This window comes from Nothoprocta perdicaria, unplaced genomic scaffold (genome assembly GCF_003342845.1).
Source record: "Nothoprocta perdicaria isolate Ctin4 unplaced genomic scaffold, notPer1 scaffold_215, whole genome shotgun sequence".
In the NCBI taxonomy this organism is placed as follows: domain Eukaryota; kingdom Metazoa; phylum Chordata; class Aves; order Tinamiformes; family Tinamidae; genus Nothoprocta; species Nothoprocta perdicaria.
Window position 1 is genome coordinate 617,622 of NW_020455371.1, and position 27,834 is coordinate 645,455.

At 49.0% G+C, this 27,834-nt stretch overlaps 1 protein-coding gene across 5 annotated transcripts in view; it reads left to right on the forward strand.

The window, feature by feature from the left end:
* Positions 1-27,324, forward strand: part of PCYT1B (phosphate cytidylyltransferase 1, choline, beta) — a 38,749-nt gene extending 11,425 nt beyond the window's left edge. Inside the window, exons 2-9 of one of the 5 annotated variants that reach the window (XM_026038686.1) lie at positions 71-150; positions 12,702-12,801; positions 14,165-14,281; positions 17,298-17,449; positions 18,344-18,422; positions 20,454-20,596; positions 23,433-23,621; positions 26,978-27,324. In XM_026038686.1, coding sequence (XP_025894471.1) covers positions 112-150; positions 12,702-12,801; positions 14,165-14,281; positions 17,298-17,449; positions 18,344-18,422; positions 20,454-20,596; positions 23,433-23,621; positions 26,978-27,190 — 1,032 coding nt within the window. In that variant the 5' untranslated portion in view covers positions 71-111 and the 3' untranslated portion in view covers positions 27,191-27,324. Of the gene's footprint in view, positions 1-33; positions 151-565; positions 585-12,701; positions 12,802-14,164; positions 14,282-17,297; positions 17,450-18,343; positions 18,423-20,453; positions 20,597-23,432; positions 23,622-24,208; positions 24,243-26,977 lie in introns of those variants that run through there. The other 4 variants (XM_026038685.1, XM_026038688.1, XM_026038687.1 and 1 more) reach the window with 4 other exon arrangements.
* The last annotated feature ends 510 nt before the right edge of the window (positions 27,325-27,834 follow it).

Sequence of the window (27,834 nt, forward strand, 5' to 3'; positions counted from 1 at the left end):
CGGCAGCGGGAGCGGCCCCGGCAGCGGCCGGCCATGCCAGTGCCCGCCACCGATGCTGAGTCAGACGCAGGTATCCCGAAATCCCCCTCTGATGAGCGGCGCTGCGAGGCCATGGAGGAGCTGGAGCACACGTGTCCGCAGCCTCGCCTGGTGAGTCGGGCCCCGCCGAGGGGCCGCGCGGCGGCGGCGGCGGCGGCGGCGGGGCGCTGTGGCGGGTGCGCGTAGCGGGGCTGGCCCCGGGGCACCGCGCGGCGGGCTCGCGGTGCGTGTAAGGCACGCGCCGGGCCGCGCGGGTGCGGGCGGCGCGGGCTCCTCCTCCCTTCCGCGGGGACTCGGGGTCTGCGGCGCCCTTGCTGCGCGCTGCCGGCCTGCGGAGCGGCGGCGACACGCAGGCTGAACTGCCGCCCCGCCGTCCGGCCCTCTAGCCCCCCGTCCCCAAAGGCCGGCCCGCCTCCGCCCCCAGGCTCCGGCCCCCGCACTGGAGTGGGGGGCACCGCTTTGGAAAAGCGATGTGCTGAGTTTTGCCGCGTTTTTAAAAGGTTTTTGTGAAACTGGCAGCGTGCGCTTCCATGATTTCACCTCAGGTAATGGGAAGCATGTGACTGGGTAAAGCCATATCACAGTAAGAAAAGCTGCATGCCGTTATTTATTAATGCAGAGCGACAGCGTATTCAGAGGAGCTGGCGGTGCGGGCATGGCCCGTGCCTCTATCTCCCCGTGCCCGCTGTGCTGAACTAGAGCAGAGCCCCCGTGCCGGAGCCCGAGCTCTGCAGGTTCCTCCTGCATCCCCCCGGAGCTGCTCCCTAGGGACCCGTGTGAGGCACTGAGGGTCCCTGCTGCTCCCACCCCTGGCCTGGCCCGGATGGAGCACCCGGGAGCTGGAGATGTTCCCTTCAACTTTGCATCCCAGCCAGGGACTGAGGGGATGTGGCTGAAAGGGGGAGAATTAGGACCAGGGTCATGCTGGGCTGAGCTTTGCTGCGTGCGTGGGTTCAGGGGGAGAGCCAAATGACAGTAAAAATAGACTTGACATTCTTCGATTAAAGGTGAGAAGAGGCTCCTTCAGATGGCACAGGCACCTTCCCAGGGCCCTGCACCCTAAGAGTTAGTGTTCGGAGAACTGGCTCGTGTGACAATGTAGAGAACAATTGGAATGTTCTGTTGCTTTTTATTTAAACCCACCTTTTATTGTTCCTGCCAAGAAAGATTACTCCTTTCCCCATCATTGCATGCAGCACTGGCAAGGGAGAAGTAGTCATAATAATACATATACATACACACAGGCATGCTTATAAAAACAATACCCAGAAATGCTGAGACAATCTGAAGTTGTGAAGGCACATGGCCAATGCAGCGCTTCAGCACTGCAAATTAAATCACTTTTAGCACGAGAATTTAGGCACAAACCTAATTAAAACCTATTTGAAATCAAACTTTGGTGATCAAATACAACATTGTAGTTCAGATATACTCCTGCTATGACAAGAAATAGCAATTGTTGGGGTTGACCTAAGTTGATATTTTCTCTTTCTAGACTTTAAGTCATCTAAAGATGAAACTCTTTGAGAAAATTCTTATTTTTCTGTTTTCTTAGACACAACTCTTAATTTGTTAGTAGAAAGCTTTTGGAGCATTTTTGGTAGGTAAAGTTAGCTCATATGTTATTAGCACAGTGTGTTCATACATGCTAAGATTTCTCTGTCAAAAGCTCAGCTATTACAACCCTTTTGAATATATTACTCCATGTAGTCTGACACCTCAAAGGATTTTAAAGAAAGAAGTGACAATATGATGCCAGTATTTACAGCATCACTTATTCCAGTGGAATTCCTGTGGAAATTAGGGTGACAGATGGAGTACACAAATAAAACAGCAATTCATTATGATGTTTTAGATCTTCATGAGTATCTGTATGAAATTAATAATGGACAGTGGAGACATTCTCAATGAAGATTTATGGAAAATGTGTCTGTATAAAGTGATATCTTGTCAGGCAGCCTATCTACCTTATCTTGAGGCAAAAAAAAAAGCTTGTTGAAGCATAATACAATTTATAGCACTTAATTAGGGTAAAAGGAATGATACAGACGAGTGTAGTTTGCCTTCCCTTTACAATGTTATGTCTCAAACAAGAAGTTTAGAGCCAGTATCCCGTAAAGTTAAATGGAACTCAACAGAGGATCTAATAAGGTGGATTTTTAAGCTCCTGTCACATCCTTTTTTTAAATGTCTCTAATACCTTTTTTTGATCCAACTTTTAAGAAGTCAGATGCTACAACGGTGAATCCAGTGACTCACTTCATTAGTATATAGGAAAGAGGATATCTCAATTAGCATTCTTCCATTTGTTATCCTAGACTATAATTTTGGTACATTTGGAATTATACAGTTGGTGGCAAGTGAAGTCAGTGGTATTTACAGACACTTTTTAATGCTGCTAATTGGTTATTTTAAGGCTATAAAATTAATTAATTGGACTCAATTTCTTAATATAGCCTATTTTTTAATTAAAAAAAGGAAAGATCAATAAATAAAACTTTAAAACGATCCCAAGTTTTAGAAGATGGAAAGGGAGTTAGTTATATTTTGGAAACAGTTGTTCTCATCATCTTTTTAATTGAAAAAGAAATGGCCTATTTAAAGCCTTAAAACTGTGGGCAGTTTTAATGGGTATCTGTCGCCAGATCTTCTCATTTGGGGCTATGGAGTGTGCTAGCTTGGCAGGAAGGGTCTCAGTGGGACGAAAGAAGCCCCCTGTGCCCTTGAATGCACAGGAGAACAGGGGTCACTGAAGGCAGTTCTCAGGTAAGTGAGATGTGCACTCAAGCCCCAGCTTTTCTAGTGTGTAGCCCTGTTGTGGTAGAAGTTGCCATTGGTTTTTTTTCCCCAAGACACTCTTTGGATTTTCTTAACCAGTTAAAGCTCAAATGAGTGTTCATGTCTCAGTCAGTTACTCAGATCCCTCCCCCACTAAATCCTTGCCCTCTTTAATGTTCTTAACTTCCATGTTTCTGAATGCTAAAGCAAAATCTGTTGTGGAGTTGCAGATGTACCTTAGCCTCAATGCACAGTGGAGAAACAAGTCAGTTAGAGTTTAAGGCTTTGTCCACAGTGATGATTTTAGCAGTTTTCTAGTCAAGGAAGAATACAAAGGAACAGCATTTCTCCAATCCTGATTTGTGTAGTCTTGTATTTTTCTACTTCTTATCTAGACCAAATGCTGAGTTAAGACCCTTCTTAATCCTCTTCTGTCCCATCTTTTTTTTAAGTGAGCACCATTGCACCTATTCAAGCACTAGGATGTCCAGGGTTTGCTCTTCGTTGTTCAAAACGAGAATCAACATTGCTGCCAGTTCATGAGGAATTTGTTAAAGGTTTGGCAGTTCCCGCTCAGTGACTTGCACACCGCGGATGGGCGATGGATCTTGGCCTGGGAATCCCAGCATTAGGGTTTGACCATGTGCAGCTCTACTAAACAGGCCCGACAGCAAGGCGACCTCTTAGTGTTACTGAATGGCAGAGTGCCAAAGGAAGAAGCACAAGAGAGTTAGAACAAAGCCTTGTTAAACTGCGTGCTTTTTTGTTTCTTTCTCTTTAATTTATGTATGTCTCTAAGGATTAAGAGATTAGCCTTAGTCCCTCAGGAAGCTCTCCATGGGTAGTTCCAGAGGGCAAGTGTGCACTGCAAGAATTACCAGTTTGCACTGTATTCATACCCGAAATAAAGAGCAGGCACTTTGATCAGAGACACAATTCCAGGTAGTGTCTTTCCCAAAAAGAAGCTGTGGCAAATTACAACACGAGTGCTGCAAGTGAAACAAACGTGAATGCACATCAAAACTTGCTGGAAAACAGACTTTAGCACCTACTGCTTGGTCTCATCTTTCCCATAGCCACACCTAGGAGTATCTGTATTATCTTACCATGAGATTCAGAGACTACAGCCAGAATTAAAATTCAGTTGGAATCAGGCACCAAATATCTTGAGGACACTTGCTCTGTGATGCTTAGGAGAATGAGCCTCAGGAATACTCGATGGTGACAGCCCTCGTGTTATTTTATGTGTCGGCTGCTTTAGTAATTCCATTCGTTGTATTGTTTTTAGAAGAAGTGACAGTCCATGTTTTTGGTTTTTTTTTTCCCTCAGATTATTCAGGTACATTTGGGAAACATTTTTTTTTGTTTTTCAATTAAAAAGTGGAGGAGAAAGTTTCCCTGCTTTCACTCACTAGAGCTGTAGTGTTTAAGGTGGCACTAGACTGCCTCTAGAGACAGTTTCCCTATTGCTGCTGTTAAGCAATGAAATGTCGGGCGTAACATTGAAAATAACTGCAAGAAATGTGTGCAAGGCTTGACTTTCTGCACTTTTGTTTCTGGTTACCTTACTTCTTTATTATTTGCCACATTTTGAGAGCGTCTGATGCATCCTGTAGAATTATTTCAAATATTCTGCTTCCATGAGTTTCTGAGTATATCATCAGTTTTATTTTTCATATATTGCTGAAGGAAATGTGCAATTTTAACCAAGGGAGCTAAGCCCAGCTTTAAGAGACTTTGTTGGGCCAGGTATCCCATGCTTCTTTTTCTCTCCGATGTGATGCTAGGACTTAGGGGAGGGGTCTCCCATCTGATTACTTCAAAGAAGATCTAGGCACAGGCATGCATGTCAAAAGCCTCAAGTCTGACTTTCCTTGACTAAATTTTAGGTTGGTCCAAATAAGTGTGGTTTCTGCTCTGGCTTAATTTTAGTTTTCATAAATATTTTATGCCTTTGTGCTTTTATGTAGTACCTCATAATGTCAAACGTGTCTCACACTTGTGCGTATGTAGCATTCTTTGCCATGCTTTAAAACAAGCAAACGAAAAACATTTGGCTGTAGGCACCACAATTTAAGCCATGATTTGCCTCTGTTACATGAAGGAATATATGCTGGATAAGTGTTGTAAAATACCGCAACATCAGCAAAAAACTATGCTGCAATACGTGTGGGTCAGATATACAGAATTTTGTCTGCAAAATTCACAAATGAGACATAAAACAGGGAACAAATATCTGCAGTCTTATTTTTGATGCAGCCTTATTAGGAGAATGTTATGTAGCTCTTAAATTGTGCTGCTGTAGTTACTATGAAGGTTTGTGTGTATATATATATTTTTAAAGGGAGCATAGGCAGTATATAGTCACGTATCCAGGATCATGCACAATCTCTCAGTGCAGCTGGGATCCTCCCTCACAGTATGTGCTTCTACCCTCCTTTCCAAGGAACGTGCCTTCATTTCCTCCGTACACATTAGGATAAGGATGCAAACTGGGAAAGATTTTGTGCAATGCACTGGCTGAATCAGTGATGCTTTCCTATGGGAAAAGAGTTTTTCCCTGGGAGCTTCTGTGTTGCAGCTGGGAAAGTCTGCAAATAATATGTGCAGCAATACATGTGCTATTGGAAAAATGACTTGTTTTTTCTTTCGTATTGGTCTGTTTTGAGTAATGTTTTATTAAAAAAAAAAAAAACTAACATACATCTGACACAAGGTAATTGATATGTATGTAGTAAGTATCTTTGTGCAGAAGCACAAGTGGAGATTGAATATTGGGCCAAGTCCACGTTTTCTCTTAGCTGTAACTCTGTTGGTTTCAGTAGATTAACCTTTGCCTGCGTTAAATCTGAGGTTAGTCCCATCTAGGCCTATGTCAGATATATACACCTATATACAAGGAAAAAAAAAATAAAACAGGTATAAGAATTTCAAAAATGGGAACTGACGCTATCCAATTTCAGGATTGATAAATGCAGCACAGAGTGGCATTGGAACTGCAATTCCCCATTTTTGGTCTGTTGGCCACTGCCACCCCTCAGCATTTATTGTGGCCGAGCAAGCAGCGGCTGTTCAGCTTTTAATTGCCAAGGCACTGAGGACAAGACAGCTCTGCGGTCCGGGAGCAATGTCCTCTTTGGGGGCTTGTGTCTGCAGCCCCTGGTTTGGGGGGTCCCTGCGAAGGAGCCACGTGCTCCCGTATGCCGAAATACTGCAGGCTCCTTCCGCACGCCGGGACACGGGGAGGCCAGTCCGAGGCTCCCGCAGCGGGACAGCGGGAGCTGAGCTCGGAGGCTGCCCGGCCTCGGCAGCGCTTGGCCCTTTGGGTGAGTCCCTGCCGTGCCCCCGGCGCAGAGCTCCCCCAGGCTAGGTCGGGAGCGTTCCTTGCAGGCAGCCGCCTCCCTTTGCCCTTTGATGCTCACGTCAACTGGGATGCTTCCTCAGGAGTGCTTGCACTTGCGCTTCTGTGCTCTAAATAATGTGTTCCAGTTCAGTCAAAAATTATGGCTGTCAAGCAGGAATCTTGTCATGAAATTCTGCGTAGCCTTTTGCAAAGATTGGAGTAGATTACATAGTAGTTGTTTTAGTTTCATAATCTGTGGATCTGTAGTTATAGTGCTCCTTCAGAAAGCAAGGTAAGCTTTTTTCCTGCTATTATACCTTAAATGTGTAATTGTATCTCACGTTTCATGATTACTGACTTAACAGTAATGACAAGCAAAGTCTATTTGATTTAGGGTCAAATGCAGAAAAAGGGCAATTGAAAATAGGGCAATTTGAAATGTTTGCAAACAGACTTTTTTTTTTTTTTTTAAGTTATAATTCTTATTAGGCTATTTTGCATTAGTTGTGTCCATAGTCACCTCCCAGAGTCAGTAGAACTGTGGGAGAACAGGCTGGGTTTCCTTTTGACTCGTGAGTTAGTGTTGGAACTGCTCACTGTTTGTGAAACCTTTACCTTGAGGCACCCAACAACAACCCTCAATTACAACTTAATTGCTCATAAATTTACCCGTTTGGATCCCATTTAATAGTGGAAATAAATTAGAAAACATGGTTATCATTTTTCACAATTCAGTCTTTGAACTTCCAGAGAAGATTTAAGACTACGTAGTCCGTCACATATTCAGTGCACTTGCAAAGGGTATTTGTACTTCCTAAGCTCCCTTTGAGTTGCTTCTAAAGAATGTGGTAGCGGTTTACTCTTAAGAAATGCTCCTAAGCTGACCTCAGGGTTTCCTGCTCTGTAATTACTGTTTGTCAACATCAGGGCCTGTTTCCAAAGTACGTTTTCCTCATTGGAGCAGATCATACCCATGAGATCTGTTCCAGGGAAATCACTTATCTGTTTCCAAGACCCCCTTGGAGGTAAAAGGCGATTACAGCATCGTACCTCTCTCTAAATATATTTTTGTGCCCATTCTATTATTTTGTAATCCCAGGCCAGCTCTCTGATATGCTGTTTTGCCTCTACAGCGATCTGGGTTTAAATTCTATTTTTTTCCTAGACTTTTACTGATGGCAAAATCTTTGCTGCACATGTAGCTATACTATGAAGAGTATATTTTTTGGCCGTTTAATTAATGTGCTGGAGGAGGTACAGTAGCTGTGCTGATCTTTAATAATAAATAAATAAATAAAGGAAAAAAGCTCCTTCTGTTGGCATATGGCATACAGTTGGCATCTCGTTGCATGCAGTTCCCCTGCAGGCAGAGTTATAATGGCAGATGCCCTATTTCATAGAAGATGGGTCTGTGTTTTCCTATTTTCCGAAATACTCCCGTCTTCCTTGCTGCTGAGTAAAAACCCCTACAGAAGACAAGGAAATAAAACAACTAATGAGCCCTTTTGTAGACTGTAAGGAGCCTGAGAAAAGAGGCGATATGGAGGTGCTCATCCTTTTGGCATATAATCGCAGTGATAAGGTTCTTGTTCCTCTACAAATAACCCAATACTTTCATTTGCTTACATATGGAATATAGGCTCTTGATGTTAATCTGCTGAATTGCATTAAATGGCCACAATAACCTATTAAGAATGACAATAAAAAGATAGCATTAAGATACCCCCTCCAATAAGCCACTTCTCCTAACTGTGAAGTAGGATTTTTATGTAAAATATCCTGGCCAGAGAGCCGGCTGAGCTGGGCAGTGCTCCCTGCCAGGCTGTGCGCCTGCCTGGGTCACTGCAAATGTAGCCGGTGCTTACAAAGACATTACCAGCTGCAAATGAAGTTTGGAGCCATTTCCTGCGAAACCCCACTTTTCCCACCTTCCTACCTTGTAACTTAGTGAACTTTATTGAAATTCATCCTGATTTCTGCAGCTTGTGAGAATGCAAGAAAGACATTGCTTAAATTTGTCACAGAAGGAATGGCTTGCGGTGAGACGAGTGCGACTTGGGATGTGGTTTTCACATACAAGGTTCCTCCTCAGTGTTTGGACCTCCGTTTCTTTACACTTGAATCCACTCTCCTCATTCTCAGGAAATTGTGCTTGCAAGACCATGACAGAGTTTGCTGACACCTTTGGGAGTAAATATTACTAAAGAGTGCTAATTGAACAGTAACTTTTCAATTTATGACATGTAAATGGCTTTCTGCAAACACCAGAGAGAACATATTAGTAATAAATTATCGATATGACATTTAGACCGCTTAAATGAAAGCAAAATCTCTGCACTCATGCCAGGTATTTGGGGCTTAAGTTATAAAACAACCCTGAAGTGTGAGCACCACATGAGTAATTTTCTATCCATATCTATTAAAGCTCTAAGAATTGGAAAAGAGTCAGTGTGAACAGTATGTAACCACCTTGCAGCATCAGGAAAGGGCAGCAAAAATAAAGGTGTGGAGTAGCTTCCAAGTGAGGAACTAATAAACAGGGAAGAATTCTTTAGCCTGGAAAAAAAGTGACTGAGGGGAGAAAAGAGAGAGGACAGGGAAAACGTGAATAGGGATGAATTTCCTGAAGCTTTCAATACAAGAATTAGCGAATATAAGCAAGAGACAGATTTAGAATGAACAAAATGAAATAATTCTTCATTTAACTCACACATATGCTATAGAATACTTTGCTACAATTTGATGAGGATCATAGAAGCTTGCTGTGGCCCCCAAAACAAGGCTAATTTGACTGACTAATCGCAAAATGTAAATGCCTGGGAAATAACGAAGGCAAAAATCTGTCAGATGGAAAAAGATGTACCTTTGCACAAAGCCTTTGTCTAAACATCTGATTACTGGCAAAATAAATAATAAAATTATAGCAAACTCTGAGAAATATTTTAATGGATTAGGCCTGGTGAAAGGCTGCTGTGTATGTTACTTGCTCCTGTCTCCCAGTTCTAGCTATTACTGGCAAGAAACTGGAAGAATATGAGTAATTATATACACACTGAGGAAGCTTTGATAGTTTGTTTCTGGGTTTTAACCATGCATTGAAATATTTTCCTATGTTTTTTGTAGGAACCAAATGGGTTTATATTAATTTACTCGTAAGATGTTTTCATTAGGCTCCACTACATAGGCTAGATCAAATGAAAAAGTCTTGGGTACTAGATGGGAGTTGTGACTATATTTCGCTTGATCTGCTAGCACCATATTTGTGTATTTCAGTGTGTGGCTTCTCTTTGTCAGGAGAGATTTTAGTCTGTTGTGTTAATTATCTTTAGTATCTAATGACTGAGGGACACAAGGTAAAGGAAGTATTGACAAGCCTGGTTTTAAGCACTTAGGTTGTGAGCTTTAATATTAAAGGATTGCCAAAAATGGACTTACAGGAAGCTAATGGAGGTTGCTCTTCGTTGAGCGGAGACCGAAGGAAGAGTCTTGGTGTTGCAAGGGCTTTTACAAGGATTAAAAGCAGGACTGTGTTTGCCTGGAAAAAAAATCTTGCTGCAAACCAGGCCTATTTTCTTCAAATGATCTCCAAGGAAACAGCCTCTCCCAAGCCAGGATCTGATTGCCAGTTGCAGGCCTCAGACCATAGCCATTATTGTTTTAACACCCCAGCCTTCCTCTTTATCCCAGCGGGAGCCGAGCTGCATGGGCTGCTCTGTCACTTGACCTTGGTTGGAGATAAAAAGACAGGTTAGCACCCAGCGATCACAAAGACAGAAGGGAAAAGACAGTATTTAGAAAATAAAGGAAGGAGCTCACACTCTATGATTATGGGTAATGTTCTACGCTGTGCTATGTGGGTGGCCAGCTCAGCCGCTTCCTTCCCTGAAACCCAGGCAGCAGCTTGGAGTTTGCCACAGTTTCTCCGTTTTTTAAACTCATCCTAAGGAAAGAAGGAATAAAGAAAGGTGTTGAGAGCTTTTTTTGGGGAAACAAAATAAGTAGTAAATCACAAAGCAGCTACAGCTGCAGGTGAGTCTTAGAACTTCATTTATGCCTTTGCTGCAACATTAGGGCAAGAAAAAGAAGGGTCCCATCGCTAACTTAAGTTAAACCTTAAGCCTTCAGTTGTGCTGTCTCTTGCACTGCCTGCAAAGCATTCAGTTTCCCAGACCTTGTGAAGTGATTATGTTAGCAGACGTAGAAGAAGCCAGAGCGACAAGCAATATTTTCCTAGAAGAAGAAATGTGAATTTGTCTTGTGTGAAGCTGTGCGATCTGTTTATAGCCATGCAGCACTCTGTGATAGGTCCCCCTCTGGAGGTTCATGGGGTCTAACCACAGGCAACCTCAACTGCTTTGAAAGCAAGATCCTTCCCTATCCCATCCACGGCACCTGGATATAAGTCCCTAACTTAGGTGGTTAGAATAACCCCTTGAGAGCGATCCGTGACGTTCATCGTGCTATCTGAGTGGGATTCCCCAGGGAAATAGCCTACGCCTGGTGTTATTCATTAATATGTGAGGTGAGGAATAGGAATTATGTGTCTTAAATTCACAGACAGTAGTAAACTGAGAGAAGTCCAAGGACGAGAGAGGACAGGAGTAGAAATCCAAGAGATGTTGAGAAATTGGAGGAGCAGAAAGAACACAATTCACCAAGAACAAAATCAGAGAGGAACAATCAGCTGCATCTAACAGGAAGTAAGGGAGCCACAGTTCCATCGAAGAGAGTTGGGAATGGAGTGGCACAGCTGAAAACAAGTCAATGAAGGCAGTAATAAAGCCACAAGGTATAAAAAGGTGGAGGTCTGGAATGCTGCCTCTAATTCCAGGTGCTGCCTTTAAAAAACAATAGACAGTTGGACACAGATGACCATGAATGATGGTCAGAGACCTGTTAGACCTGTGAGGAATGCAAGAAGGCACTGAAAAAGAGTAAATCTGAGCAAGGCATACAGCTGCCTTCAGTTGTGGGAAACAATACCTTTAAGGGAACAGAAAAGCACTGGTCCTCCATGCCCACTGGGAAGAGGAGAAGAGTAATTGTTTAAAATCGTTGGCAAAGAGCATCTAGTTTAGCCATTAGGAAGATGCATAAAAGCAGGTAAATACTGTAACTGTGGCCTTTACAAAGAGGCTAGGTTGATTTATCTCGGGAATTATATGAGTTTATTTGATCCAGTTATTTGGCATCAGAGCTGTCTTGGGGTTTCTCTGGGCCCATTTTGCTTTGCTTCTCTGGGCTTTCCTTGCAGACGGGCCTATAGGCTCGAGATCATCAGCAGAAAGGCCTTATGTGCCTTGGGATGCTGAGAAGGAAAGGGGCAGTGATTAGACCTTGAGCATCTAATAACGCAAAACTGTGTAAATAAGAGACCAGGGGGATTCTGCTGTGCTCAGCCACAGGGGCTCGGGCTGGCAGGAGAGCGGGGCACGGCAGCTCTCAGTAGCTGCTCTCAGAACCAGACTGAAGCGCCGGCGTCAGGCGCTCCCAGGCAGGTCGCGGTGAGGCCAAGCGGGCAATACTCGTCCTTTGGATGTCCTGAGCCACCACCTCGTTTGGAATAAAACAAAACACAAATAATGCTAGTTTGCTGCTTCTGTGATTTCATAAAAAAAAATAAGCAAAATACAGTAGAAACATTTTTTTTTCATCGCAGACCATATGACATTAATAATGCCATTAAAATAAATACCTGGGATTTTGATTGCTGATAGCTTCCCACATAAGCGTGAACAGAAGATGTGATTTCTGTGATCAGAAAGTTTCCAGACACATAGTACTGTGTCGTTCTTCACACATCTTCACTTTCCTCTCTCTTTAGGATATAAGCTCTTCAGAATAAGGGCCCTCAGGGTGCTCTGATCACAATTAGAAGCTTTTAGGATTATTACAGCACATGTCAGAGTAGAGGGAGGAATTGCAGCTCACTGGGCTCTAGTTACATAGGGCATCTGCAGCTTTTATTTCATTTTGCCTTGTTTTAAACAGTTCCTCAAAAATATCTGGGATTGTGATTGACCTGGGAACACAGCGGTCCCTCCTGCAGTGCCCAGGCAGCAGGACTGATGTTTTATCAGTGGGGGGAATTGGTGCTGGGGATGAGGTGCAATTTGCAACATTCCAAATCCTAATGACTTTTTTTCAGATGTTTTTATACATATCAAAATACACTGCACACCTGGCATCTTTGGACTCATTGAGATCCAAACCAAGGATTAAGCTGCTCAGGCCTGTAGCCATGTGAGCTACAAGCTTCAAACTGAAAGTCATTTACCTGCACGTACCTCAGAAGTGCTTGAGCTTCCCAGCAGAGACCAAGAATTAGTTGGCACGGTGTGTTTAGAAGGCATTTTTTCCTCATCATTTTGCCTTCTGTGAATTGCAGTGCTCAAGCATGACCAAAAACCGCAAAAACCCGAAGGATCAAACGGGCGTTAACCTGGTGAGAACATCCCGCCACAGCTAGAGGGTTCTGCTGCAGCTCCCTGCTGGAAAACAAACTGACCTTCCTTGTGCTTTTTCCCTGCCGCCGCTGCAGACTCTGACGGCCCCGGCTCCGTTTGCGGACGAGACCAGCTGCCAGTGCCAGGCGCCCCACGAGAAGCTCACGGTGGCGCAGGCCCGCCTGGGCACCCCAGGTAGGCCGGGGCGGCCGCTGCACGGCGGGCACAGCGCCTCTCCCTTGCTAGGGGAGCAAGGGGCAGCAGCTGCGCTTGGAGGGCCACGGGCTCGTGGATGTTGGAGGGCCATGGACTCATGGATACTTGCAGGCCTGCGGGGGGAAGCCTTGCCTGCCCCGTTCCAGGCAGCCACAAAGTCCTGCTGTCTATGGGCGACCTCCTGACTCCTTTGCACACACTGCCTCTGCACCCTGGGAAGCTTTTTCCTTTGCTCGGATCTTTACGGACCACAACAAACCATAGGTGACCTTAAAGGCTTTGCAAAGCGTGCCCGATTTTTGAACTCTTTACCTAGATGTTTTTTCCAAGCCTACCTCTGTCACTGGGCTGGAGAGGCAAAACAAGCTCACTGAAAGTAGTCCCAAATATATTTGAACTCCTGCCCCCAATTTCTGAGAGATGTTTTTTAAGAAAAAAAAAAAAGCCTCATGAGCTTATTTCATATATTTTAAGTAAGCTTTTAAAATATACCCATTTTACAGGGATAAGACCCAGTTTTCGGGTCTTTCTCCTGTTCCAGTTTCCTAGTCAGCTTTGCGAGGAACATTTCCCCCCTGTTTCTGTGGCCCTTGGGTGCTGTGGCAGCCAGCTCTTCTCTGTGCAGCACAGCAGCTCAGCTGATGGAGGCTGGAGCTCGGCTGCTGCTTCTCTCACGGCCTTTTGCTCGGAGCTACCTCCTCTGCAGCGCAGCTGCCAGGCCGGTGCTGGATGAAGCAGCTCCTCTTTTCTCTCAGAGGGACACTGGGCACTGCCAAAGAGGTCACAGAGAAACAAACATTATAAGGGTGCTAGCAGGAGGACGGTGGGGAGAATAAATGGTAGGATCACTAGAGAGTAGAGGTTGCTGGAAGTGTGAAAAATGGGGGGTGAAAGCTTTGTGTGGAAGAGGCAAGCAGTGCGGTTTTACAGTGGCAAAACATGGGGAAAAGAAGGGAGAGGGGAAGGAAAAGTGAAGAGGGAGGAAAGTAAGGAAAGAAATTCAAAAACCATCTTGAAGGCAGGACAGGCTAGAAAGAGAGGGAAGAACAAGACATATGGTAGAACTCTGAATGAGGCAGGGTGACATTTTTGCTAAATTAGAATACAGGGATGATGGATGATAATAATAGGCTGAGTCTGGGAGGAGAAAGCAGTGAGTACAGAGAAGAACAAGTAATGAGCAGAGTGAAGAACTGCAACTTCTCCTATGGCATATTTCGAAAATCTGAGCTGGGAAAGAAACTCCAGCACCATCTTGTCAGGGAACAAAAACCTGTCCAGCAGAACTACGTGCAGTGGGTTTAGGGGCTGGAAAATCACTGTTGTGTTTCTTTCTCTGCAGTTGACAGACCCGTCAGAGTGTATGCAGATGGGATATTTGACCTCTTCCATTCTGGCCACGCTAGAGCTCTTATGCAAGCTAAAACTCTATTCCCAAATAGCTACTTATTAGTAGGAGGTAAGATCAGAGTTATTTATTGCACTGTATTTTGGCTTCTGTGCTTCAGCAGCAGAGAGCTATTGCGGTCCTCTCACCCCCAGCTGTTTATGCCCTGTGGCTCTGAGTGCTGCTTTCTCTCTGCGGGCTTTCGGCCGGCTATTTGCCTTGAATTACATCTTAGAATTGCATCAATTAAAGTAAAAGTCACATTCTGCCCTCCGCAGCACAGGTACAATTCCCGTGCCGCTCTAAGCAGGTGCCTGCATGACTCTGAGCTTAGAATAGCTCCGTATGAATAATTTACCTTTCTCACTTATTGCTTCAGAAGTGTGCAGAGACGGAGACGAGTGAATGAGATCAAGCGCCCGCTTGCTCGTGGCTCCTGAGCTGCGGCCCGGGCGGCCGCGCGCAGCCCCGGGCGCCGGGAAGGGCTGTGAGGGCCCGCGGTGCCGGGAAGCGCATCCCGCCCGGATGGCATGGACGCCCAGCTGTGGGCAAGGGTGGGAAATGTTTGGCAGCTCACCAGCCTTGCTAGGTGTGTTACCCTCTGCTTTATTCCACGGATATCCTCTGTCCTGCTAGCAGATGGTGGGCAGTTGGAACATGCCAGGCAAGTGACCCGGGAGTGCCTGGCTGGCCATACAAGCCCTGCTCTCCCGACGCCGCCTCCATGCGCGCTCCAGCTGCAGTTTCCCAGTGCCTCTGGATCTGAGAGGTGCCTCTCCTGAGCGTTTCACAGCAAAAGTACCTGCTCACCTGCTTAGGGCGGCGGTGCTGAAGAGGCTGCGTGCAGTGTTCAGACACCTCCTGACGTGCCTTGTTTTGTGTCTTTGTCCCACTTTGGTGAAAAAGCTGGGAAAAAGAAGTAGAACGTAACACACAGGAAAAGCAAAACCTCCTTCTTATAAACACAGTCCTCAGTTTTATCCTTAAGTGAATGAATTATGGCAATTCAAATGTAGCGTCCTGGGAGGGAAAGGAGGAGACAGCCCTTTTTATCAAAGGAATGTTAAGGACTCTATTTTTTTTCTCACTGAGCCAGAGAGCTGGCAGAAGAAGCCAGAGAGAGTGCAAGAATGTGAGGTTTAAAAGCTGAAAGCTCTGGGGGGTTTATTTCCTTTTTAAAGGTTTGGGGGGTAATTGCTACAGGTCCTTGAAGGAACTCTGGGGCAAAAGCCTGGCTGCTTTGAAGTTCATGGGATAATTCTCCTTTCCCCTTTAGTTTCTGGGGGAAGGACAAAGCAGCCAGTTCTTGGCAGCACCTTTTGCCAGCAACACCCTGGGCCTTAGCACGTGTAGAAAGCAAAGGGGCACCTCTCCACACATCCATGTACAGTTTGTGCTGCAAAAGCTCTTCTGTCATGTGCTGTCGTGGGGGCATGTCCCCCCGCCGCCTCTTTTATATCCTGTTACAAAGGATATAATTTGGAGCTTTATTTTTATCTCTTTTTATATTCATGTATATATCTTTCCAAATCAGTCATTAGAGCAAGGTGCCAGAACCAAAAGGAAATACAGACACACTGTTTGTCTGCACTGTTCTTAAATGGTAATCGTAAATGAACTCAAACTTTTCTACAGAGTTTGAGCAAAAACTACTATTTTCTGCTAATTTTGGTAGAGATTTTCTTCCAGGAAAGCTCAGCTTTAAGGTGGCCTAAAGAGTTTTAAGTAAATAAAAATACAATAAGTTAATAAAAATACAATCTCCGATCTTTCTGCTGAAAATGCCTTGATCTCCATTAAATTCCTCGTCAGGAGACATCAAAATGACATACTAGGATGAGAGTGGCATTTTACCAGCTGAAGTACATAGGCATATGAATTTGTGGCTTTGCATTTCACACAAACTCCAGACCAGACTGAGCCCTCCTACATTTTTATCCACTTTAAAGATCTTCAATGGCCATTACCGCAAGAATGTGCGTTTTGGGTCTCACCAGGACTGCCTCTCCCCAGAGCCCGGCCTGATGGGCTGATGTGTTCAAGTCAGAAGGCTGCATGAGCAGTGGGGCTGCTCCCTCACTTCCAGGCAGCACTGTCAGTGGTGGCTTTAATTTGCCAGGGACATTTGCTGCTTGTCCAGGTCTCTGCCAAGTGAGAGCCAGAGGCCCACACAGGCTTCCCCTGTGGGGAAGGACAGCACCAGTCAGCCCAGCTAGGAAGGGTCTCAAATTAGACTGGGTAGGGAGGTGAAGGGTGTTCGTAGCTCTCTCTCTGCACAGAGATACAGTCAAGGGGACAGGCCACTCTGCATTTACCTATGGAATATTATAAGGGTAGAGAAATAATGCCAATTTTTATAGTCAAAATATTGTCACATGCAGATTAAAGGTGCAGGATTTCTGAACTGTTAAGGCTTTGCTCTTGCAACTAAATCATACGGTTTCTCACAGTCCTTCTTTTCTAACAGTGCTTATTTTGTGAGAAGCTGGTTTGCTGTAATTCGGAGCTGTGCTGGTAAATTAGCCATGTCTATTAATCACGAGAAAACCCCTTTTTAATCAGGAGGGAGCTCAGACACCGGCACAGATTGCCCGGAGAGGCTGCGGAGCCTCTGTCCTTGGAGATGCTCCAGATCCAAGCGGCCACAGCGCTGAGCCGCCGGCTCCGGGCAGGGCTGGGCCTAGCTGCTCCGCAGAGCTGCTTCCCGCCTCAGCTGGCCTGTGGCACGCTGGCTTTGTGAGCGCTCCTCGGCGGCGACAGCTCTCCACTCTGCTTGCTTTTAAAACACTCTCTTCCCCCTGGAAATCTCGCAGCCCCTGGAATCTCCGCTTGCAGTAGGTTGAGACCCCTCGCGCCCGGTGCCGTTCGAGATGGGGGCTCTCACCTGCGCTCTGGCTGCAGCCCCGGGAGGCGGGGGGTCTCTCTTAGGCCCAGCACTAGGCCTGCGGAGCCTGTGCAGGCTCCAGATGCCCTGGAGTGCCCCACAAGGGCACTGAGTGCTTGAGGGGATCACCAAGGCTTTATTAGCTGTTGCTCATGCTGCTTGTGCTGGATGTAGAGCCGTTCTGTTGACACTTCCCTGTTCTAGTTTGCAGCGATGATTTAACTCATAAATTCAAAGGCTTCACTGTGATGAATGAAACGGAGCGGTACGAAGCCCTCAGACACTGTCGCTATGTAGACGAGGTCATCAGGGATGCGCCCTGGACGCTGACACCCGAGTTCCTTGAAAAGCACAAGGTACGTTCCCCCTCCGGCCCCTTGCATTCCCTCTGTACACGGATGGTTACGGATACACAGCCAGCATGTGAGATTCTGGAGTTCGGTTAATTCCAGCCACTGCAATTAGGTATGTTGCATTGCTTGCCCTTGTCAGAAGATGATGGTTTTGTGAGGAGATGTTCTACTTTTCTTGCCTTTTTTTTTTTTTAATTATTATTCTCAGTCTGCTGGCATGATTTCTGTAGTGGAATTTTTGAACAGCAAAAATAACACTGAAGAATTACCCATATATTACAAGTGCAGGAAGGGAGCTCATGAACCAGGAATTCCATAATGTAATGACTGAAGTCCTGTAAAGACCTGAGGCAAAGGCACATTTCTTTTGAATTGCAACATGTGCAATAATTGGCCAGATGTATATAAAAAAATGGCAGCAGCTGAAATGTATGTAACTATTCTGAGATGCTATTGACTGTCTTACAAGCATGTAGAATTTATTTTAGTGTCCACATCCCTGGGTGATGAATGTACAGCAAGACAGTTGCTGGGAACGCTTGTGCAGGCACCCACACCCGGGGAAGCAGCATCATAATCCCGTCTGTGCAGGTTTTAAAGTTGCCTCTTTGCTACTTAAGTACTCTTCCAGTAGCAATAGGGGAATCAGGGCTTGAATTTTCTATAGACCATCTCCCAGCGATTGCCAGGGCCATGTGTTAACATCAGTGCTTCTGGACACGAGTTTTCTCATCTTTCAGCCTGCCCGTAGAGCGTAACGGTTGTAGGCCTGGATCAGGTGCAGTATTGTAGGATGAGATGCAGTCAAGAAAAGATAGGATCCTCCTAAACAAAAAAACCCCTCTGAATCAGAATTTAGTGATGGTAGTAGCCTGTGATTCTTGTGTTTGCTTGCAGATTGACTTTGTAGCCCATGATGATATCCCGTACTCCTCCGCTGGCTCGGATGATGTGTACAAACATATAAAAGAGGCAGGTAAGGAGGCCTTGAACTCTGCTATTGCCTTTTGATTACAACCGCCGGGAGAGGAGCAATAGAAAGAATGTCCCATTCTCTACCCTACTGGTAGTTATCACTAGCTCAGGCAGAAGGGTTCCCTTTGTAGAACCACAAAGGATCTGCTGGGAATTCCCACCACAACCCTCACAAAACCACTCAAGTAAGTCATGAGAGCCTCCTCTGGCTTTATTAGCAGCAGCAGGGCCCTCCACCAGCAGGTCTGAGCCAAGGAAATTAGGAGCCCACCGCAGCCCGGCAAGCTCGGGTGGCTTGTTGGTCGTGACAGAGGGACTGCCCCGGGAAGCCACCACACTTCCCTGTGGGGGAAGGTCACAGGGAGCCCCCTGGAGCCCCAGCCTCCGCCTCTGGTTTGCCCTGGGGCTGCTTTTTGCCACACTGGCCGAGGATTTATGTCACCGTGACAGAAATCAGCGTGGCACCAGTGGTGAGATGTTTGGTTCGTTACCCATGTCACATGGGACATGAGCAGGCGTTGTTGGGAGTCTGTCCCTCTCCCGCTTGTGAGCGCTGAACTAAAAGCAAAGAGCACAACCTAATGCCACTGTTGGCCAGAAGCAGCTCCCCAAACACGCTGAGCAGTGAGGAGGAGCCTGGGATCAAAGCTTCTCTTGCACTGCTTGCTAGAGGGGCTGCTTTGAACAGCAGAGGGTCTGTCTTGGACCTGGTCTGCACAAATGTGTATTGGAGGCTTAAAAAGCAGCCCAGAGAAGATCTGCCTCAGGGCAGTCTGTAGTGGGCATGGATGTTCTCAGGCTGGACTGTGGCACTGAGGGGTTTTTATGTCTGAAAGAAGGATAAAGTAGTGACATTATTTGTGAAATATAGTGGCTCACCTAATTTGTGAAGAGTTTTGAGATCTAGAGATGAGGTTCAAACACTCCCGAACTGAGTTACTGCTGTCATGAATTTCTCCTTTCTCTTGGGGTATTTTGTTCTAAATAGACCGATGCTGCGGGTGCAGCTGTGCACATTCCTCCCTTTTCTTAGTTACAGTGCTCCCTTTTCTATTTTCCTGCCTAGAGATGTTGGGGATTTTGTTCATGGATTCCTGTAGCTTCTATATAAAGGCTTCTGACTTAAAGTAGGGTTTACTGCTTCCCAAAATAGTTTCCTGAGTGACTGCTGCAAGCCTGAAAAGCGTGAGCAAGGAAACCTCCCTGCTTGTGATTAGAAGGATCTATTTTTAGCAGAGCATTAATTAGAGCTAATAAGGAGAAAACTGCCACACATCGTTCCCTCAGAGGAGACTGCTGAGCTGCCTGCTCCTTCCCCCGCTCTCTCTAGCCCCGTGCAATCGGCCGGCAGGGCTGCCTGCTTCAGGGACAGCCCTGTTCACACAGAGCACTGTGTTTTTTGCAAAACCATTGCCAGGCTCATCACACAGCTCCCCTTCTCCCCCAGCACGGCCTGGCTGCTCCCAGCTGGCTCTGCTGGGAGCGGGCGGTTTGCACCTGCAGGTGCCTCGTGGCTTTGGCCAGCACGAGATGTTGGCCTGGTTTGTTAGTGGAACAGGGACTGGAAGAGGATGCAACAGCAGTGGAGAGGAGCCATCCAGACAAGCAAAAGGCCTTTCAGCAGTGTGTTTGGGAGCCAGAAGAAGAACAAGACAAAAACCCCTTAAATAAGGGCTTGGCTTATGGGAATAACTGTGGAGTGAGCTGTCAGCAAGTGTCAGGTGCAGCCTGCCCGGCTCGGGAAGCCCTGCCAGGCTGGTAACACGGGAACATCACAGCTGGCACCGTGAGGTGGACCAGCATCAGCTGCTTTTTAGCAGAGGAAAAATGAAATGCTTGGCAGCTTTGCTCACACGGGAACAATGGGAAAAAAAAATGGGAACAAGCCAGGGAGAATTCCCAGCCAGGGAGGATTTCAAGCCTCTTACCTTTGATGCGACGTCTTTGTGTACAGGCTCCTTCTGAGCTCCCAGCCGCACAGCTGGGTCCTGCCATGCTTTCTCAGTGGGGTTTCTTCTCTCCCTTTGCTCAGGAATGTTCGTTCCCACACAGAGAACGGAAGGGATCTCGACATCGGACATCATCACACGGATCGTGCGGGATTACGACGTCTATGCCCGGCGCAACCTGCAGCGGGGATACACGGCCAAGGAGCTGAACGTTAGTTTCATAAATGTGAGTGCGCCCGGCGGGGCTCGCTCCGGAAAGGAGGCTCTCAGGAATGCAGCCTCGGAGCGGCGGCTGAGAAAGCCTGGCTCCCTCCTGTTGCTTTCAAAATAGGAGGCAGTGATGAAAAAGTTAGTTTAAAGAAACGGGTGGGTTGAGGGTGGGTTTTACCTAGTGCTAGCAATTAGCAGCTTCATTTCCATCCTGTAATTTGAGGTTTGCAGCAGAGGTTTTGCTCCGTGGTTCTCCTCGAGCTGCAAGTGACTGAGTGTCAAGAAGGAAGTCGAGCCCCAGCCCCAGTGCCCTCAAGCACCGGTCCAAGAACTGGTTCTCTTTTCCTTGTGGGAAGGCAGCACAGATTGAGCCATCCAAGCTCTTTCTTTCCAAAGTACAGAGATAAAAATAACAGAACAAATGGCCCCTAGAAGCCCCTCAAAACACAAGGAAGCTCGTTAGGAAGCCAGTGTCTAAAAGCCACTGAAGAGATCAGGTGTCACCGTGTGCAGCGGGACTGGCAGGGCAACGGTGCCGCTTAAGAGGATGGCTCGGGGAAGGTGGCGGCTCAGACGGAGCAGCTTTCACTTACACCCCTCCAGGAAGGAGTAAAGGTGCAGCAGAAGGGAATGCACCTTCCGCTGCCGTCTGTGGGAAACCCCCTTTACTGAATGGTTCCTTGGGATTGGGTTCCATCACAGAGGACTTCCATTTGGGAACTAGGAAATCCCTTATGGCAAATCCCTTGTGTCATTTTGTGAGCATTTTGTTTGCTTGTTTCTTATTTTAAGGTCTTGCAGATACATCGTAGAACCCAGGGCATAAATACTTATGTCAGTATGCTTCTCTTTTCTACATCTCTCTAGTACAGTTCAGTGCTCTTGGTATTCTTAAAATTTCCTGCTGTAACTATTCCCCCCGTAGGGATCCCATTGCAAACACTCATTAGGTTAAGGCACTCTGGATGCAAACTTCCCATTGGGGTTCCCCAGGGTATTCTGTGGCTGCTCTGAGGTTAAGAAACTGTTGCATAACTTATGTTCCTCCCAAACCAGAGGCACTGATGTATCTGGACATTTGGTTATTTAGCTTATAGTAATTTAAATGTAGAAAGAAATACTGCTTTTCTCCAGAGGCTTTTTGTGTTAAAAAAAAAAAAAAAACCAACATTTTCAAGACAGAAAATAGCTGATTTCTCAAATAGCTAGAGGAAGGTTTAGTTTTAGTTAAAGCAGGTGAGGTTTCTTCAGACTTTATTGATCTTGCTGGGCAAGGACATGTCCCCAGGTCACTCTGAATTTTTGCATCTGCTTTTGCTTTGAAGTGCTGCCTTTTCACCTTTAAAATGTTGTGGAAGTGCCAATTCTGTGAAGCATTTGGCAGTGAAAACAAACTGCTGAAAAATATTGTGGGTATTTTTTAAACTTCTAATTTGCAGCATGTTTGCATTCTGGAGAGTAATCAGGAAAGGGCACGTGAAGCTTTTCCCCACTGATCATCAGTGATCAGCTTCTGGGATGCAGAATGACGGGCTAGATTTGCTAGAGAGGGGGCCAGTACATCAGGCATGTAAATACTCAATATTTAGCTCTCTCTAATTGTATGGCTACATTTTGCTTTTCAATATGGTCTTCGATTATTTTTTTAAAAATACAAAACAACATTTCTGTACATGGCCTGGATGTAGGGCCCAAGCTGTGCTTGTTTTTGTTGTAAAGATCTACAATTGGGCTTTCATCCGTTCTTCTAGAGGAACACGAGCAAGAACAACCCCCAGCCCCAGCTCCTTCCTCAGCAGTAGATGCAACAGGAGCAAAAAGAAACACGTAAGCAGCAAGAGCAGTGGAGCCAGAAGATTGTACTGCTGTATATATCCGATCCAAAGGGCTACTTAAGCTGCTGTATAGAGTGGATAGTTCCACTGTAGCAGCTAGACACGAGCTGCAGGGGAACTATACAGCACATTTTTTAGAAGTAAATTAAAGAGTTAAATATCACAGAAAGTTAGAAGCAGACAGCGAGCTGTGTTTCCACAGAGGTTGTTACATCTTCAGGCAACCCTCCGTGAGCTCTGTGTGCTTTCCTTTGGAGGAGCACAGAAGGGTTTCAAGACAAAGCCCTTTAACCTGAAGCATTTTTGGAGCTTGGCCAGGCTGGGGCTCCCCAACAGCACCATCTCTTTCCATCTCTTCCTTCTTTCCTGTGTCACTCAGCAATTAGGAGCCTGCTCCCTTTCTGTGAGGTTAGTTGGCCACGGGTGCCGGCCTGCGCGCGTCTGGCTGCAGGCAGAGGCTCCCGTGCCCCCAGGGCTGCAGGTGCCGGAGGCCTCCTCCTGCCCCGAGAAATCTGCCCCACGCGGCACTGGGGGCTGGGGGCACTGGGGCCTGGGGGCACTGGGGCCTGGGGGCTCCAGCCCTGGGGGCACTGGGGCCTGGGGGCACCAGCCCTGGGGGCACTGGGGCCTGGGGGCACTGGGGCCTGGGGGCTCCCATCCCTGGGAAGCGCAGGGGAAGCTCCCTGCTGGGCACTACTCAGTTGGAGCTGTTAATTCCTCGTTTGTATCCTAACAAGATTGATCTAGTTTTTAAAAAGTCCAGCCAGCGTGAAAATGTGGAAAGATTCTTGCAGTGGTTAAAACACAGTGGATGATGAGCGTAATTTAAGTTTTTCAACATGTACCTATTTGTATTTCATTACAATATTTTATTTTCAAATATGTGAGAACATTTAGGTAAAGTCATAAGCAATTTAAATATTAATGTATTTTTTATTTTTTTCCTTCCCTGCTTGCAGTGGCTAATTATTACCAGCTCCTTACATCATAATCTCTCTGTTCACACTTTTAAAACAGGAGAAGAAATACCGCTTTCAAAACCAAGTGGACAAAATGAAGGAGAAAGTCAAGAACGTAGAGGAAAAATCAAAAGAATTTGTTAACAAGGTGGAGGAGAAGAGCCATGACCTCATTCAGAAATGGGAAGAAAAGTCCCGGGAATTTATTGGCAACTTTTTAGAGCTGTTTGGACCGGATGGAGCTTGGGTAGGTATTTTGCCATCGCAGGAAATCTGAGTCCTCCTTGTTTCTCCTCTGCAACGCAGAGGAAGAGCAGATTCTTTTGCTGCAGTGCCTGTCTGCCAGCCGGCGCGGTAGCATCCCGCCAGCGCCGCTCGCCGAGCCCGGCAGCACGCGGCCGGGGCTGCAGCGGGAGGGAGGCCTTGCCGCTTCTCTTGCTCCTTGGGGAGGGCTCGCAGGGGTGTGTGGGGCTCGCAGGGGCCTGTGGGGCTCACAGGGGCCTGTGGGGCTCGCAGGGGCGTGTGGGGCTCGCAGGGGCGTGTGGGGCTCGCAGAGGCGTTTGCCAGCGCGACGCTCGGGGGGAGGGAGCTGGGCCGGTGCAGTGCATGCAGCAGCTGCCCCACAGCAGCAGCCAGCGCAGCTCTGGGCTTGCCTCCAGCAGCAGGCAGGAGCTGCACACGCGCAGGGAGAAATTGCGCACTGGCCGTGGCGGGGGGACACGGAAAAGCCGTTTTATTGCTCACTTCTCTCCCTTCTCTGTACTCAGCAATAGTGATAGTTGCCTGTCTTCAAAAAATACCTGTTTGTAATGCCAAAAATGCTGTTACATGTAGAGTAGCCTGCAGAGGAGCCCCAGGTAAACCTGCAGACCTGCTTCACGTTGGAAGCTGCTCTCTGCTCTGTGTGGCCCCCCGGAGCCAGCTTGCCAGCGACCCGGAGCGGGTTGGAGCAGCGCGGCCCCGCGGAGACACCCCAGGGCTCTCCCGGCGAGCCGGGCCGCGGCGGCAGCCGGGGCAGTGCCGCAGGGGCACCGCGGAGTGCCCCGGGAGCGCCGCTCCCGCTCTCCCGCCGCGCTTCCCTCCGCCGCAGCGGCAGCGGAGCAGAGCCCCGCGCGAGCACAGGAGCTCTGCTGTTCGGCAAGGCCCTTGACCGCCTCGCTGGGCCTCGGTCCTTTCGGGCACTCGTTTGCCACGCTGCTGAACCAACCGCGCAACTGCGGAGCAGCCCAAGCTGCCCCTGAGGGCTGCGGATCAGAGCGCGCGTCCTCGTAATCCCCCGCAGCGCTGCCGGCCCGTGCAAAGGGAAAGGGCAGCGCCCGCCGGCAGCGCCCGCCGGCAGCGCCCGCCGGCAGCGCCGCCGCAGCCCTGCAGCACCCGGCGCCACCTTTATACGGGCGCACGCTGCAATAACGCACGCTGCAGTAACAATACCCGCTGCAATGATACCCGCTGCAGTCATACCCGCTGCAGCAACAGTACCCGCTGCAGTAACAATACCCGCTGCAGTAATACCCGCTGCAGTAATAATACCCGCTGCAATAATACACACTGCAGTAATACCCGCTGCAATAATACACACTGCAGTACTACACTGCAGTAATACGTGCTGCAGTAATACCCGTTGCAGTAATACATGCCGCAGTAATACCCGCTGCAGTAATACCCACTGCAGTAATAATGCCCGCTGCAGTAATACCCGCTGCAATAATACACACTGCAACGTGTTGCTGTCCTCGGGGAAGGGAAGGCGCTGACAGGAGGGTCCGGGATGGCCGGACACTTCCAAGCCCGTTCGGAGGGAGCCCGCGGCCAAAGGCGCCGCCCTAGGGCAACTCATGGATCATGGAAACAGGAGGCCGAGGAGCGGAGCTGTGCAGAGGCGGGATGTCGGAGCCTGGGTCCCGTTGCCCTCCTCCGCGCAGCAGACCGGTGACATCTCAGTGTTCCCAAACCGTGTTACAGCACTGCCTGCTCACTTGCTGTTACTGCAGAAAATCTGCTCTGCAAGGGGCTCCGCGCGGGAAGGAGAATGCTCCTGGTTTTCTCTCTGATGGAGCGCTCCTTCCAGTAGGGAAAACTGATGCCAACACAGGGGTGTTTGCTAGGAAAATGTCCAGAAGGGTCCAGCGAAAACAGAAACCTCCTTGCATGGTTATACATATATATATTAAAAAAAAAAAAAAAAAAAAGCTTTGCTGACGGTACGCCGAGGTGCTGGCATTTTCATCATTATTTTTAAATCAGCTTGAGCCTGGCACAGAGTTTTTGTGGGTTTTTCCCCCCAAATAGCAGTAACTTGCTACTAGTGTCACAACTGTTACTAATTCACTGTATCGCTGTGAGCTAGAGCTTGCTTTTAATGTTGACGTTTAAAGCGCAGGAACTGCTGCGGGCATGTGCGCTCCCTGCATCAGCAGTTTGCATCCGTGAATACGCCGTTATTATTTCCCAGATAGTTATCGCAGTACGCTTTAGGCGAGCGTCAGTGCTCTGAAAGGAGGGGCTGGGGGACGCCCCCAAGGCTGCGGTTTCTGGAGAGGCTCGCAGTGCCCCATTGCGAGCCGCGGGGGCGGCACGCTCCGTGGGGCCGCGGCTGGGCAGGCCGGGCCCTGCGCGCGGCCCCGGGGGCTGCTCCCGGGGGCAAACGGCAACAGCGGCCGCTCCTGCGGCCCCAGCTTCCATCCGCCGACAGGGACCAGGCGGGACAGGGTGGGACTTCTTGTGGGAGCTCCCTTCCTGTGGGGCTGCCGGAGCCCTGGCACAGGCTGCCCAGGGAGGCTCTGGAGTCTCCTCCTCCGGAGCTCTTCCCAACCCGCCGGGATGCCGCCCTGTGCCCCATGCTCTGGGTGTCCCTGCTGGAGCAGGGGGCTGGACTGGGTGATCTCTGGAGGTCCTGTGATTCTGTGGGACAAGGCGGGACAAGCTGAGGCTCCCCCGCCCCACAGCAGGGGGGAGCTGGGGGGCTGGCGGCGCCCAGCTCCGGCTAGGCTGTGTTTCAGCCCCGGGGCAGGGCCCTTCCCTTGCCGTTGCCCATGGGGAGCAGTCGGGCGGTGGGGCTTTACCCGGGGGCAGGCTGGCCGTGGGGGGGGTTGGCGCCCCACGTCGCTGCGAGGGGTCCGAGGCTTCCGGAGCCTGGGGCTGGCTCTGTGCCGCAGCCTTGGTCCGCGGTGACCCTCCTCCAGGCAGCAGCCCAGGGGAGCTGCTCACATCCATCAGCGCCCGCCGGCTCCACGTGTGGGGCAGCTGCCCGGGTGCTGCATATGGGCCCGGCTGGAGGGGGGCCGCGGCCGGCAGCGCCTGTGGAGCTGGGGGACTCCCACCCTGCACCGACCCGAGCAGTGTCCCCCAGCCCCACAGCGCAGTGTCAACACGGGGAGAGCAAGCTGAGAAGCACTCTCACCAAAGTCCAAAGGCGGCACAGACTCTCGCCAGAGCGTGTCCCGTCTCCCCAAACCCTGACCAAAGGGCGTCCCGGCCTGGGGGGCCCAGTGGGTCCCAGGCTGGGATGCACTTTGGTTCCCTCAGGACCGAAGCCCCCCAGGGCAGCCCCTTGTGGGGACCCCCGCGCCGCCCCAGCGTCACCGTCTCCCTTTGCTTTCGCAGAAGCAGATGTTCCAGGAGCGAAGCGGGCGGATGCTCCAGGCTTTCTCCCCCCGGCAGAGCCCCACCGGCAGCCCCACGCGAGGCCGCTCGCCCTCCCGCTCTCCGTCTCCTCCTTTTCCCTGGCTCTTCAATAAAGCCTCTCCTCCCTCCTCTCCGAAAGCTGCCTCCGCCTCCCTCAGCAGCATGAGCGAGGGCGACGAGGACGAGAAGTAACGGGAAGATTTATTTTTTAACCGTGGGACAGAAGAACAAGCTGTGGACTCGAGCGCCGGACGGGGAGCGGAGGCGTGAGGAACATCTGGGGCAGCTGGCAGCCAGGAAGGCGCTCGGGGAGACGCTGTCACAGCCGGAGCGGAGCACGGCCCGGAGCGGGGTCTTGGGAAGAGCTCATCCCGATGCCAGCCCGCTTCCCCGTGCCGCTGGGTGCCCCCCGTAGTGCCCGCCGGCCGCGGCACCGGGGCTGCCCCAGAAACATAAAGCTGCGTGCGAGCCCTGGCTGTGTCTCCCTCTTGCTGCTGCCGCGCGGATCTCGGCACCGTGGGGCCAGCACCATGGACGCCTCATCCCTAGGGAGCCTCTCCCTGCGCCGCCTGCCCCATAGAGCCCCTTGCTGCAGCGCTGCCGCACGCAGCCCTTCTCACCCCGGGTGCCATGGGGCCGCCTCTCCTCCCCCGGGAGCAGAGCCCCACACAGCAGGAGGCCGCAGTGGAGCCTGGTCCCCACGGGAGCGCAGCCGCCCCCCTGCCTGAGCCTGGCCTGGCCCTCGGCCCCTCCTTCCAGCACCTGCCATGGGGGCCGAGCAGCCCCACGCGCTTCATTCCCAGCAACTTCCATCCCCCCTTCCCTCCCTCCCTCCC